The sequence below is a fragment of the Argopecten irradians genome, chromosome 10 (genome assembly GCF_041381155.1).
Source record: "Argopecten irradians isolate NY chromosome 10, Ai_NY, whole genome shotgun sequence".
Taxonomy (NCBI): domain Eukaryota; kingdom Metazoa; phylum Mollusca; class Bivalvia; order Pectinida; family Pectinidae; genus Argopecten; species Argopecten irradians.
Window position 1 is genome coordinate 36722824 of NC_091143.1, and position 14664 is coordinate 36737487.

Consider the following 14664-nt stretch of genomic DNA (forward strand, 5'->3'; position numbering starts at 1 on the left):
TGATAGTTATAAAATACAACAAAAAGTGTTTTTATTTTTTTCCAAAATGATGGAATTTGGAATATTTTCATGTCCTACCAATGTTCTACAAAATACTGTTTCAAAGTTATAATCTTCGACATAAGACAATATTTGATTACATAGTATGAAATTTTTATATTTAAGCTAAGAATACATGGAATAACATCCACGCCTTAGATTTTGTGCTTTAAAAACTAAAGATGCATTACTTGTTTCATCATTGAAATCAATATTTCGACCCTTACCTAATTATGTTATAAGTTTCAATGTTAGTAAAATAATTGTATGAAAACAAAAACATCTTAAAAAGAGTCGATCACATTGAATAAACAAACTGCATTTATTATTGGTGAAAAATATGTTTGTTTTTAGATGTCTAAAAATGTGATATTTCTGTTCAATATGGTTACATTATAGAGCTTTTTAATGAAAAGTGCTTCATTATATAATGTAATACAGGGCGTTTTTAAAGCTTTATATGACGTATTTTTTTTTACATTACTTACATACTTTTAGAATAACAATACTTACAGTGTATAGCTTTAATTTTGCTTATATGAAAGTAAGTGAGAGTTTAAATTGATATTTGGCGGTACTGCCAAAATCACTATGATTTGGGTCAGACTATGAAACCAAGTTGTGGTCGTCATTTCTCATTTTCACTATATACAGATATGTTTCCATCTAAACATATATAGGTCATACAAAGCTAAAAATTTACAGTGTATAAATTCTGTGTTGTAACTAATATTTATAAGGCAACATACATGTTTGTCTGTCTATTTAAATGATTTCCATAGGTTAAATCATAAACTGAGGAAAAAATACCATGTCAAAATTTGCGACCGGTTATGGCATATACATATGAATGTAAAAGATTACTAAGAAAAAATACCATGTCAAAATTTGCGCCCGGTTATAGCATATACATATGAATGTAAAAGATTACTAAAGAAAAAAACACCATGTCAAAATTTGCGACCGGTTATTGCAAATACATATGAATGTAAAAGATTACTGAAGAAAAAATACCATGTCAAAATGTGTGCCCGGTTATGACATATACATATGGATATGTAACTTATATGCAAGTTATATCTGCCGTGACCAGGTGAAAATAAATCGTTTTACAAATACATGTACTAATATCATTTCTAAAGATAAATCCTATGCATTGAAAGTTTGTAGTTCTCAAAATGTTGATAACTTTTGGTGGCAAATAACACATAAAAAGCTCTTTTTGATTCGTGCAATGAAAAATATAACACATATAACTTTAAGAGACTTACAAATTATACTCTGATAACTGTGGTGTATAGGTATGATTTAATGAATTCTTCAGATAATAATTCAAGCTATTATTAGTATAGTGTATACACAATGCTCACACAGATACGGCGTTAAACATGTATGTACTCGATACGATATTTTTTGTATATTGTAACGTGTATAAAGACTGTCAAAATAGGTTTTTAAATCTGTTGTATCATATACATCATGGACAATTGAAACAAGTACGTCCGTCACAAATAGTCATATCTCACTCACTAGGTACATGTATGGCGGTGAGGGGGGCTTTATCAGAGGTTACCAATGGAGACGGCTGATAGATATGTAGGTAATCAGTTATATAGTGATAATCTTAGATCTGATTTTCATTTTGTGAGTACTTAAACTAGTTCACTCACGTGCATTTAGATCATGTGATGCAGTGAAATTTTGTGATGCTGTAATGATGACAGTCATGTGTCTTGTACATATACTATTGTATAAAAACAAACACATCACTTGACTACGACCGAGGTCTCGGATGGTGTATCATGTCTCGTCTCAGCGATGATGTTGAAGAGAGTCGATCTTTACTTGGCAGAGGCGGCCGAGTCGCAGTGAATGTTAGCTACAATGATTCCGGAGATCTGTATGGATCGAAGAACCGTCCCATCGTATCACCAACCGTTCGGAACGTCATAATAGCAGTCCTTAACGTCGTCACCAACGTAATGATGAACGTTTCACTTCCGGTTTACGCCGATACAATGGACCAAGTAGGAGGGGGTATTTTTGTTCTGCTCATGAACACAAGTATCACGGTTTCCATTTTGTTCGCGTTGCTTACTATTTTAGTCAGGAAGACAAAGTTAGATCCAAACGCAAGTTTGAAACCAAAGTCGTCTTGGAAGGTATTGGTAGCTATGGGGTTATTTACCACCCTTAATGGTATATTGGTAGTAAACGCCAGTCCCTCAGATCGGACCCCGCCATATTTACAGGGGATACTAGCGTCTACAGTCATACCATACACCGTCCTGTGTCGTCTCATCATTCTCAGGAAAGGTAAAACAATCAAATAAAATCATACGGTCACTAAAGTACAATGAGTAAACATATTTAGATATATTACTTGAAACTTAATGTAACGGAAACAACTCAGATAGCGATATATGATGATAATGACATCTGACAAAAAAGAAATGTGCAAGAGAATATTAATATACTGTCCATCAGACATTCATTAAATTTATAAGTAAAATATTCGATATTCATGCGTAATTTAAGATTTTATTCGTTATTTTGTCATAATAAACATTTCAAATAAAGCTATATTCTTGAATGATTGTATATGATTGAAATAATAACAGTTCAGGTGGAGTATGAGATGTGTTTCTAATGTAAAGTTTTGATTAGTATGTTTATTCATTATTTACAATCTAAAATTTGCAATTCAAAATATTTTTCGTTGATTTTTCCGGAATGATATTGACCAAGGCATATACTACTTAACTATAATGCAGTTAAATGGCACAAATGGGTTGTGACCAGGTGTCCTAAGCAGTGAGGGTCTTCTGAAGCTTTTTATAAACAACTTAAATGAAAATATTGCCATCTTTGATTTATTTCGGTAATTACCGCTATTTTTTTCAGGTATAAGCACCGTTAGAGCGTTATGCACGTGCGTGGTCCTTGTTGGGTTGTTCGTTAGCACGGAACCGCAAACATTCGGACTGGATGGGTCTGGGTCTGGGGACTCTGGAACAACACCTTCAGCCCTCAAAAGAGTCCTTTGGCCTCTGTGTTTTGCACTTGGCTTCCTACCGATAGGACTGAGTAATGTGTTCTGTGAAAAAGAGCTGAAGAAAGATGAGGTAGGATGATGCTACATTTGTTACATAAAATGACAAAATACAATATTAATACTATACAGTATTAGTTATAGCATAGGGCACTGGCGTTTTAAAGAAAACCTCTAAAAACGTTTTGATATAAAATTGCAGGTTCCTAGGGTCACACAATTTCTAATGACGTCATGAGTTTGCGTGCGTAACGTCATCATTTTCGGAGAAAGCGACATGAATTGCACCCAAAGGATACAGATCTAATAGGGACATAACTGTCTAATATGCATAAGGAATATTGGTTTGAAATATGTTATATTTATGTTTAAATCTTTATATGTCATGGAGTTTTAAAATGAAAAATAGAAGAAAAAAACCCAAAAGGTTTCTGGTTCCTAGGATCACACAATATTTCATATCTGGTTTGTATTTTTTAGTAATGGAATAGAGACATCGACAATGCACTTAACTCTATTAATGTCGATAACAAGAGCTATTTTCATCAACATTGTATGCTTTCATTTGTCTGTTTGTTACCTTATTTATATTAACTACAATTAAAAATGCATTAGGTATTGATATAAAAACAAGCATTCATGTTCACAGTATAATATACTTTTCGAAATCAACAAGTATCTGCTTATAATTCGAAGATCACTTTTTACAAATTAAAGGTTTTAGCACCGACCGAATATATTGTCGTACTAACACAAAGATACGATAACACAAATACATAATTAGATCAATACATCACTAGTTAATCCAGCCTACTTCCTATAACCCTAGCGTGCTATCAGATCACGAGAAATGAGGTCATCTTTCTCCTAATCTTAGGACGTCGTTACTCAGCATAAATACTACAACATAACTGTATATGTAGAACAAATCATTCAATTTCCAAAATTATCACACAGCTATAGGGTGTTTAAAAAGTTTCGTTTTTGTTTGTTCTTTAAAAAAAGAAGCCTACTTGACACTCAGTCTTCCACCAGTTGAGATGCAACTCTTTCCTTATTTTCAAACCCTTTGTTTGGTGTAGGGTAATCAATGGTTTGTTTTTATTTTTAAATTAATCGGAGCCTGAGTGATGTAATGCAATTTCTAACTTATACATGTATGATAGTATATTATTCATCACGTGTCTAAATAGAGAAACAATTAACCAACCGGATACTATCACTTCATCAGGTTCTCTGTAAGTGTATTATTCAAAAACTCATTATTCATGTTCTAAACATAGTAAGCATAGTGATTAAAATTTGAATTAACAAATATAAAGAGATACCAAAACATTCCGAGATAGTTCAGAGAGAAATTGAATACAATATATTTCATACATATCTTTATTACCTACATACTATGTATATTAACATTTAAAGGTTCTTTTGTACAGATAGGTTTAAGTAAACACAGGTATGTACTTATCAATAATTTAGCTATTCCAAATTGCGCAAAGTAATCAGTTCAAAATTTGATTTAAAAAAGAAATCCCCAGAACGTTCAGTTTCAGTGTATTAGATTCATAGATTCATACCAATATAATCAATTTATCATATCATATTAAAGTGCAAATGAAGAAAAAATTATTATTGAGAACAAAAGATCATTTTATAAAAGGGATAAACACTAGATAAAACAAAAGAGGAAAAAAAGAACAACAACAGAACGAGTGGTAGTAAAGATAAGTAGGTAAATATGAAACGTGTTAGTACTTGAAACAATTCATCAAGGGAAGGGGTTAATTGTTACATTACATTTCGTTTTTTCCCTTAATCCTGTCTTTAATTTAAAATGGTTATTTAATTCTCCGAGGGCCAAATGTTTTTGATCATTGTAATGTTCGAAAATCTCCTCCCGAAATTAACCAGCTTTGCAGTAATATCTCAATCTATAGTTACTGCCATAGATGCGTTATTTTTTTCTGTTAGGTTTCCTTTTGATAATGAAATGAACACTAACATTTCTTAAATAAGTAAAGCCTTTTGATGCATTGACATTGATACAGGCTATGCACATATACGGCGTTTAATTATTCCATCGCAATTTATCAAATTTAGAGAAAAGGAGTTTTTTTAAATTCATACAAGGTAATATTACTTTCCTATTTCATTGACATTTTATTGCCCATTTCCATAATGAAATGTGTTTATTTTTCTCGCATGCAATATGTAAACCTTCAAAAAAAGTGACAAAAACAAACATGGCGTACTATTTATGAAATGAGACAAAATTGCCAATATGACGATAAATAACTTGTTGGAATATGAATCAAATCTTACCTCAACAAAAACATAATATAATTTCAAGAGCTCATTTCTTAAAGAGATGTTCCTTTCATTATATGTTACTCAGAATGAAGTGACTAGTAAACAGTGGTTTTGTTTGCAAAGATTGAAGATACATGTATCCGACGCGAATACAGGACTTTATATAAGGATAAGAATTTTTTAAAAATCGATAACCTAAAACCGTTTCAAATGAAGGATACGTCTGTAACAAGTGATATCCCTACATAAATACGTATTGTTCTAACAAACAGTTTGATTTCATTCTACTTTCAGGGCGAGTCTCTTGGTTTTATCACGTGGACTAATGTCTTTCAATTTGTCACTATGGTTTTCTTCTTCTGGACCGACTTTGTACCGGGATTCGGAACGGTAAGTAGGACGTTGATTTATGTAATTATATCGTTATCATATGAATGAACAAAATTCTAATTACCAAATTTTTAATATATGACATGTAAATTTGGTATTCATCGTTGGAAGTGATGTTTTTTCACATAGTTTTGTAGTGTTTCACACCGACAGTGTTGCTTTCCTCACATATTTTGTTGATTTTATCAACATTTTATAAAGGTAGTGATGTTTTTTCCCAGTTTGTTATGAAGGTTTCACAGTAATCTGTAATTGAAATACTTTCCTTCTAATTTTGTTTATGTGACTTCCTTTTGTCTTCGTTGAACTTTAATAAATCATATTCAAATATTTTTTTTTTCAGTCTGATTCACCATCCCAATTCTTTACGAAATTCAATAAAGGATTTTCCTGCCTGTTCAGTTCCGCCGATTCCTGTCATGGGTTAGCAGGGAAAGCCTGGATATTCAATGTAGGCTATGTATTCGGAAACTTGTTTCAGTTCTTGCTAATACAATATGCGGAAGGTTCAGTTTTTGCGGTAATTGTGCAAGCTATGGTTACTCCATTAGCAACTGTTTTCTGGACACTTTTTAACTATGACGATACCACTGACATTCTCAGCTGGCAGCCGGTGATGAATGCCACCACAGGATTTACTCTAGCAGGACTAGGTATCATAGTGCCAGGCGTGTTTCTCTACAACTATTTCAGTCGGAAAGAAGCACAGGAAGCCGCTGCACAAAGGACAGATAACTCTTAATCGTATTACACAGAAGGTGACGTCTTATCGTCTTCGTCGTCGTAAGTTGTCGAAGAGGATACTTAATATTTTCATACCCACATGATTTGCATCGCGTTATAACTTGTTATCATAACTACATATGGTATTGAGACTAAAGGCCATGACATTGTTTGAACTGCTTTCAAGTTCAAAATTCCAAAATTTACACTTTGTTCCAATAACATCGTATGGAATAATAGTTTAAAATGACTAACATATACCACCGTCATTAGAAGAAGGGTAAAATTGTATGGTCATCAAATTTTGGTAGACACCTATCTTCACATGTATAACATATCCACTGGTTAATAATAGCTTATTGGACTGATACCGCCATGGGAACATATCATTTAGACACTAAAGACCATGACAGTATAAGAACAACATTCAAATTCAAATAGCAAATCTGCTCTAAAGTATACTCTAGAGAGTATTATATAGTTTTTAATGTTACTAAGTTTTGGATCAAAATGTTAAACCCGGTGTATACCCCTTGAGGCAGAATTAAATTTTGTTTGTTTGTTTGTTTGTTTGATTTATTAACGTTCTATTAACAGCTATGGTCATGTAAGGACGGCCTCCCATGTATGCGGTGTGCTGCGTGTATGTTGTGCGAGATGAGTGTACTGGGAGACTGGGAGACTGCGGTATGTTCGTGTTGTGTCTTAAATTAGACATCTGAGGCTGTAAATTATCCAAAGCGCAGACATCTGAGGCTGTTTAGGATTAAAAGTATTTTACAGGTTTTCTATCATTGTAATACAGAAGCACATTGTTTTGTCATATTGATTTGCCGAAAACATTCTTTTTGTTGTTTGTTTGATTAATTAACGTCCTATTAACAGCTATGGCATGTAAGGACGGCCTCCCATGTATGCGGTGTGTTGCGTGTATGTTGTGCGAGGTGTGTGTTTTGGGAGACTGCGGTATATTCATGTAGTGTCTTCTTGTATAGTGAAACTGTTGCCCTATTTATAGTGCTATATCACTGAAGCATGCCGCCGAAGACACCAAGCGACACACCCATCCGGTCACATTATACTGACAACGGACGAACCTTTCGTCCCACTCTCTTTATGCTGAGAACTAAGCAGGAGCAGACACTACCACTTTTATAGACTTTGGTGTATATGGGCAAGGGGACAGATCCCAGAGCCTTCCTCACAGGGGCGAACGCTCAACTCAATGCCAAAAGTTAGGCGGTGACAAGGGAGGCATTAGGAAGGATAAAGTCAGTTAGGAAGAAGAAAAAGATAAGATCCTAAATTTAGTCGCCTTTTACGATCATGCAATAGGGGCAGCAGGTACAATTCTAACACCCAACCTACCGAAAACATTCAGAAGTGACTGCAATAAGTCCCATGTATTAAATAAATGTTAAAGAAAACTAAATTATACTACTATTATTTGAAGATGGGTATAATTTTATGGTCATCGAATTATGAGTACTTGGTATAAATACTTGTTATTTAGAAATAAAAATGACACGGTTCATTGATTTGTTCTATGTTATTGTGTGCATCATCCAGCGACTAAAACTGTGATAAATAATGTAGTAAGAAGATGTAGAAACCATGGTATGTATAACAATCCGAATACAAGGTGGAAGGTGACTCGTAAAGGTTGAAACAGGGAACATATTTTAAGAGGATCATTAGAATACAGACTAGAAGATGTTACAATGATTGTAAAGTGAACCAAACAACCGAGAAACAGAGATAAGAAAAATATAAATTAAAAGAGTAGAAACTGAAAGACAATATTTTAGGAAAACATGTTAGAGTTTATTTTAAGTGTCTCTTCGTAAATGGTAGACGGACGATTTGGAAGTTCATTTCAAGATGTATAACTGGTAAAATTGATTTATAATTTACTCATTTTCAACGTAAACGTGATATTCAATACAGGTCACTAGTACAACCAGGATTTTAAGAAGAATTATAAAGAAAGAAATGGGAATATACGGGTTCAAAGAGACTCTTAAATCAGGCAGGATACAATTTTTTTTGCGAGTTTTACGGAAGAAATTCGAAGAAAGGTTTAAAGATGGCTGGTAAAGACAAAAAATTTGATAAAAGTTTAAGGGGTCTTACACGTATGACAAATGTGACCACGTAGTTCGATATATCCTTATCAGAATCAAAATGACGGAAATGACACATCAAGTACGAATACGAATAATTTTAGTAAGATCGAATCATGATCAATGTTAATGTTCTGTATTGATAAGTTTCTGTCAATGTATTTTATTGTGATGATTTTAGAAACAATAATAAGAATGAGGAAACTAACAAACACCTAATAAGTCATAACTCGAACATCGATTAATATATTATCAGTGACTATTCAGAGGCACGTGTGTTTTCCTATATTGCACTTAACCTACGGTTGAATTAATGAAAATATGTTTTTCTGGCGTTAAATAAGCATTTGTTTCTATATAGGTAGTCATTTTAGAGAACAATGCACACCACGTCTTTAATGGAGAACGAACAGCAAAGCGTATAAATTCAATGTACATACAATAAAGTTAGTCACCGAATTAAATGTCTTCAGGTTTAAAACTATACAATAACACATTATTCTAAAACCAGACACGCAAATTATTGAAGTAGTGTTTCAAGGCGTTTAGTATGCGTGTAACATACATCCGGTGGTGTCTAATGTCTGACCCGGACGCCTTGCTGGGACGTCGACTTCCGTCATTTCGGCTGCAGTGGCACTGCTTGGGAGTGTGTTGTACAACTATAGTGCATGTGCAACGTGCTTTGATCGTGTCTATTGGGTCAGGTGCGACAGGCAATCCGCAGACTTACTACTGCACGATTGCCTGTTCCTTTCTGTAGTAAAATTGTCATTTTCATGTCCTTTGATCTATCACACTTGCAATTTTTACAGAATATTCGAAATATTTTTTTTTTTGATTTAGTTTCTTTGTTCATTTTTGTTTCCATCTGAATTTAAGACATGCGTTTCCCTGATGTCCCCCACTGTTGCAGTGTATTTTAAAATGATGGGAAACCTGTAGGATTATCTCGTTGAGTCGGACAGACTGCAGCTCCTCGTCTCGTGAGCGGATACAGGTAATGCAAAAGTATATCGATATAATAGTTTGCATAATTACTTATAAAGTGTATTTCGTTAATATCTCCTTAACACATTTTATAATAGCATTTATTTTGATACATATATATCGACATTTAAAGTAAAAACTATGAATTGTCAACGTTTTATTCGCATTTGCTAATTATTTCATAATGCCCTACATTGGCTTAGAACATGTAATTTGATATATATGTGCATATGTTTCAATGAAATATGGCATTGAGCGTTTTTCATTGACTGTGGTAGGAATATCATTGCCATGCTATAATTAAAGGATGGCGTGATAAGTGGTCCATCCGCTTTATTACTTGTAACACATGTCATTGAAATGTTTCACATCGTAGTCTCACAAAAATATAGATAAACATATATAAAATGAATACTCAATGATTATATATCTCTATTTTATGACCTTTATTATGATTATCTGGCTAAAGCTCGTGTCTTTTGTAACTTTTGGAAAAAAAACTCACTCGCGTGAAATAAATTCAATAATCAACAACCACTCACTGTGTAACCACTATTTATACAATAACGGTCGTTTACTTATATCAATTTATATCATATTAACACAAAAATACATATCAGATAACTTGTTTTGCTTGATGCGCTTGCGCAATCGGTGTTTTATTCCATATTAGACATAGTACAATGGAATGTTTTTGGGACGTAATTATCATTTTTAATATTTTTATCGTCAAGTAAAATAATAATCTCCAACTTTTCATTGATAGTAACAGTGTAAAGCATGGAACGTTTGAAACTGAAAAATACTAAATCGCCTTGTCCTGTTTTTGTTACAGACAAGATACCATTCGTAAGCGATGTAGCATTTTTAGTTATATGTTATCATAATGATTACACGACACTAGACAACATATGTTGGTAGATTTCAATTATGTAATTGTAATATATGTAGGTTTTTATGAGCATTCTTCCTAACAGGTATGGCGTCTTCCGCATGGATCCAGTATGTCGTTGTCGTCATTTTGATCGGATATTGCTCTTGCAAGGTTGTTTTAATTACAGGTAAGACAATTACTACATACTAACATTACATCTCCTAATAGTTACTCTTTTACGTCTGTACTGACATAAGTAATTAGTATTATTTAGTACGTAATAGAAAAGGCGGATAGGTTTTAGACTAATATTGAACTATTTTGTCAGCCGATACTGTATTTTCATTCTTGATTAAATCTTTGCAGTAAAATTAAATCTTAAAAGAGGAACTGTTTGCATTTTAGTAGTCTTTTTCAATAATAGTTTTTTATAATGCGATTGGCTTGTACGTAAATCATTTCCTTGTTAAATAATCTTAAGTAAATTTGGATTTTTGTATTAAAGCTTCATAACATAAAACTCGTTTCAAGTTAATCCTTACGATCCAATCTAATCGAGTGAAATATCAAACCAATTATGAAACTTATTTGTCTGATAAATCTCTATGATAAATCTCTACGCCTCTGTATCAGCCAATCAAATACGTTGTTATATATGACAACATCAATAGTTTTACATTATGCCAATATAAATGATTGTTACTAGTAAGATTGAATTATCATATGATAGCAAAAATTACCAATTTATTGAATATATTCCGTATTTTAGTAAGATGCTAACTGATAGGTCTGATCAAAGTGGTGATATATGTTTTGTTATTTAAAGATCACCGGAATGGGATGAGAGAAAAGAGCAGCCAAAAGGAACGCTTCTCTTCAAAACAACGTCTGCCTAAAGTTCGATTGTCCACGAGCCCTCGATCCCTTGCTGGTTCAACAGGCTCTCGTTCTCTTACTAGTATGAGAGACCTTGGACTTATAGGACGAGCTCAAAACGGTGAGATCTTCGGAACTCTTCTAACTGAAAATAATGACGGCGCATCTGCTCCACAACAGAGAATTGAAAATTTTATCGACAGCTTCAGTTCTCTTTTTCGTCCAATATCTGCATCACAAACCATCGAATCCATTACCGAGGACAGCACGAGTCCTGTCGATGATGTGAACGTCATGAATGGAGAAACTACCTCACTGCGGCGTGGATTAGATAGAATGTCTCCATCGATCAATGCAATCGGAAGAGCAAGCAATACTCCTGGTCAAAGAGATATATCGGTGTTTCCATCAGGTAGAAGTGATGAAACACCAGAGCGATTTCTTGTGCGACTAACTCCACGAGGTGTAATGATGACGGAAGCACGGTCCGATAGGATTAGGGTTGCCGATAGTAGACCAACAGGGGATTTATTCCGACAAAATGGTGGGCTTGAAGATGTCCGATTCTCTGATGTGGACGAAGGTCGAATATTTAGAGAACCTGTTATTATAGGTGGGAATGACGACATATCAGTAATCAATGAAGGTGCAAGAGTAGCCTCGGGATCCCAAAGACGTCGACCATCAGCGCAAGCCAGGGAAAGTATACGATCCCGTCCAGTACAAGTCTTCAGCGAACAAGATCAGCAAGTTAGCACTACAGATGACCGAAGCTCTTTATTTAATGGGTTCGATGATTCAGTACGTTCCCAGAATGCTTTACTAGACGATAGAAGTGGCAGTATGTCAGTACCAACTGAAGAAAGACGTAACTTGGCATCAACTCTCCGCACTGAGGATTCTAATGTTGGGGGAATGAGCTCGTCGTCTCTTGGAAACAATTTGATTTCCACTCTTTTGTCTAGAATATTTAGTACTACCTCTGGGGATAGTGATGCTTCTCTAAGTACCATTGATAATGTACTTGGTGCAATAGATAATTCTCAGAGTGAAACTATTGGATCCCAACAAGAAGGACGCACAAGCTTAAATCGAGGAATCACAGACGAGGATCGGGCTGTAATGTCAGGCCAAGCAAGAGAACAAGTGACATTTAACGACGGTAGAGAAGATTTCGCCGTTGACAATGCTGGTTTAACACGTATGAGTGAATTATTTAATCAAAGAGGAACACACACAGGATTTAAACAGGAAGAAGGTAGACAGAACTCAGGTACAAGAGACGTAGAAATAGGCCAGCACATTGACGATGAAAATTTTCGTTTTGGTTCAAAATCAGGAAGAGTAGTTGCATCCAAAGTTCGACCGAGGGACAGAACAAATAATGAAGAAAGTCAAGCAAAATCTGATAGGACAATGTCTTCTCCGAACATTCATTCCTCTAAAAAGGGAACTTTTTCAAATTCAAGAGACACAGACCGCCAGCAGATTAAGAGCAGTATGGACAATACCAAGAAAGGTGATTCTACAAACATCAATTTCGTGTCTCGTGGTCCGTATATGGTATTTCAAACAAGTAAGCAAACCAGAACCAAATCTAGGGATTCAGCTAAGTTAGGCACTCCCAAATTCACATCTAATGTGGGTACGAAAGACAGTCGGATTAGTTCTGTTATTGGAACAAGAAATAGGGCTTCCTTCAGAAATCAAATAACAAGACAGCCGATTAAATCGCCAGCAAATCCAACCCTAGCCCGAAATAATGGATCCAATAATGGACGAGACACTCGACAACAACTGGGTGCTTCAGGCTCAATGCATAGCATATTTTCATCAGGATTTCCAGGTAATACTGTAACAGGTAAAACACAAGGAACTATTGCGACTTCCCCTCGTTCGTCGAACTCTTGGATTGGAAATAATCAAAACTCTTTAGGGAAAACGGGTTCTTCCTCTTCTCCATTTCAAGGTAGTGGGAAACCGGATGTTCCTGTAAGAGTATTTATGATACTTCCTACAAGAGCGACTGCACCGGCCAGAGGAGTGACAGTTAATCCTTCAGCGAGAGGATCTGCACAGTTTGGCCAAACATCCCGTTTTATCCAAAATCGTGGATCTCCTTTAGGTACATCAAGCATTTCAGTTGGAAGCACTTCTAACCTAGGTGGCTTCAAGTTACCTAACCAAATCAGCAATATAGTGAGAGACAGGTCGACCTTTGGAAGGGCACGAACATCAGCAAATAGAGTAGGGAATATTTGGAACAGCCCTACTTCGACTGGAGTTAAGTCCAGACAAGGAATATTTCAAGGCAATATGATGACGGCCGGTATGTAATATGCATTTACTGACCAATAAAACGATTTTATAGATTTTGAAATGGAGGATATAGTCGTCACATTTTTAAATGTACAAAATGAATAGAATAATGTTCATTTCAAATCATTGTCATGCATTAGCAAATATGTTTAATTTCTAAATGTTTAATTAGTTGATCATGTGTCAAGTGTATGTGATGCGTGTTATATCTGACAACCAACATGGCAATTTAGTTTATTCCTTAAAATTGGTGGCATACCTATTTTTTTGATTGTAAAGAGCTTTTGACATTTTTGGCACTGACTTCAAAATACTTTATTTGCCCATAACGGAAAAAATGTTGTCGCCGTTTGTAGGTCGCTTCTGATTGGCCAAGATAATGACGTTATGGATTCATATAAAAAGAGTACCAAAAATGAAGTTGAAAATTTGAAGATATACTATTTAGTAAATTGAATTATAATGAAGATAGTGTATAGATTTTTATGTTATGGAAATATTACACAAAATAACTTGAGTATTTAGAGTACACGTACATGTATATTGTTACGCTAAATCTCCATTATATAAAATAATATTTATTTAAGTCAATTATTAAAGACAATGATTGTTATTGCAAAGTGTCAGATTTCTACACATGCGTTCACATACGTCAGTTATATGTATCATCAAGTAAAGAGTTTCCTTTAGAGTTTGATTGTTAATGGAGTGATAATACATGTATAAAAATGATGGTAACATATCTGGTTTAACCATGGATGGCTTAAATTTCTAACTTATTAATTACGACTATAAAAGTTTTTTGTTGTTTTCCAGGTGGAACATACTAAGTAAAGACTAGTAAGGACTAGTGACACAGCAGAACTTCCAACTAGATGAAAACAAGATCAAGCCTTGTCCAATTACAACTTATATTATATTGATATATCAATAAGCACACGGTTTCATATATCTTCTATTTTATTTCA

The 14664-nt window shown here is 34.3% G+C and overlaps 2 protein-coding genes across 3 annotated transcripts; both read left to right on the forward strand.

Moving 5' to 3' along the window:
• Positions 1-1654: 1654 nt before the first annotated feature.
• LOC138333809 (crt homolog 2-like) lies at positions 1655-7076 on the forward strand. The gene is made up of 4 exons (XM_069282420.1): positions 1655-2355; positions 2944-3164; positions 5696-5791; positions 6135-7076. Exons 1-4 carry the CDS (start codon positions 1842-1844, stop codon positions 6531-6533), a joined length of 1230 nt encoding a protein of 409 aa, XP_069138521.1. The 5' UTR covers positions 1655-1841; the 3' UTR covers positions 6534-7076.
• Positions 7077-9117: 2041 nt separating this feature from the next.
• LOC138333801 (serine-rich adhesin for platelets-like) lies at positions 9118-14631 on the forward strand. 2 transcript variants are annotated; one of them, XM_069282404.1, is made up of 5 exons: positions 9118-9339; positions 9520-9637; positions 10605-10688; positions 11328-13706; positions 14513-14631. In XM_069282404.1, the coding sequence occupies exons 3-5, from the start codon at positions 10607-10609 to the stop codon at positions 14524-14526; spliced, it is 2475 nt and encodes an 824-aa protein (XP_069138505.1). In that variant the 5' UTR covers positions 9118-9339; positions 9520-9637; positions 10605-10606; the 3' UTR covers positions 14527-14631. The 2 variants fall into 2 exon arrangements, with proteins under 2 accessions (XP_069138505.1, XP_069138503.1); XM_069282402.1 differs by having other exon boundaries at positions 9227-9344.
• The last annotated feature ends 33 nt before the right edge of the window (positions 14632-14664 follow it).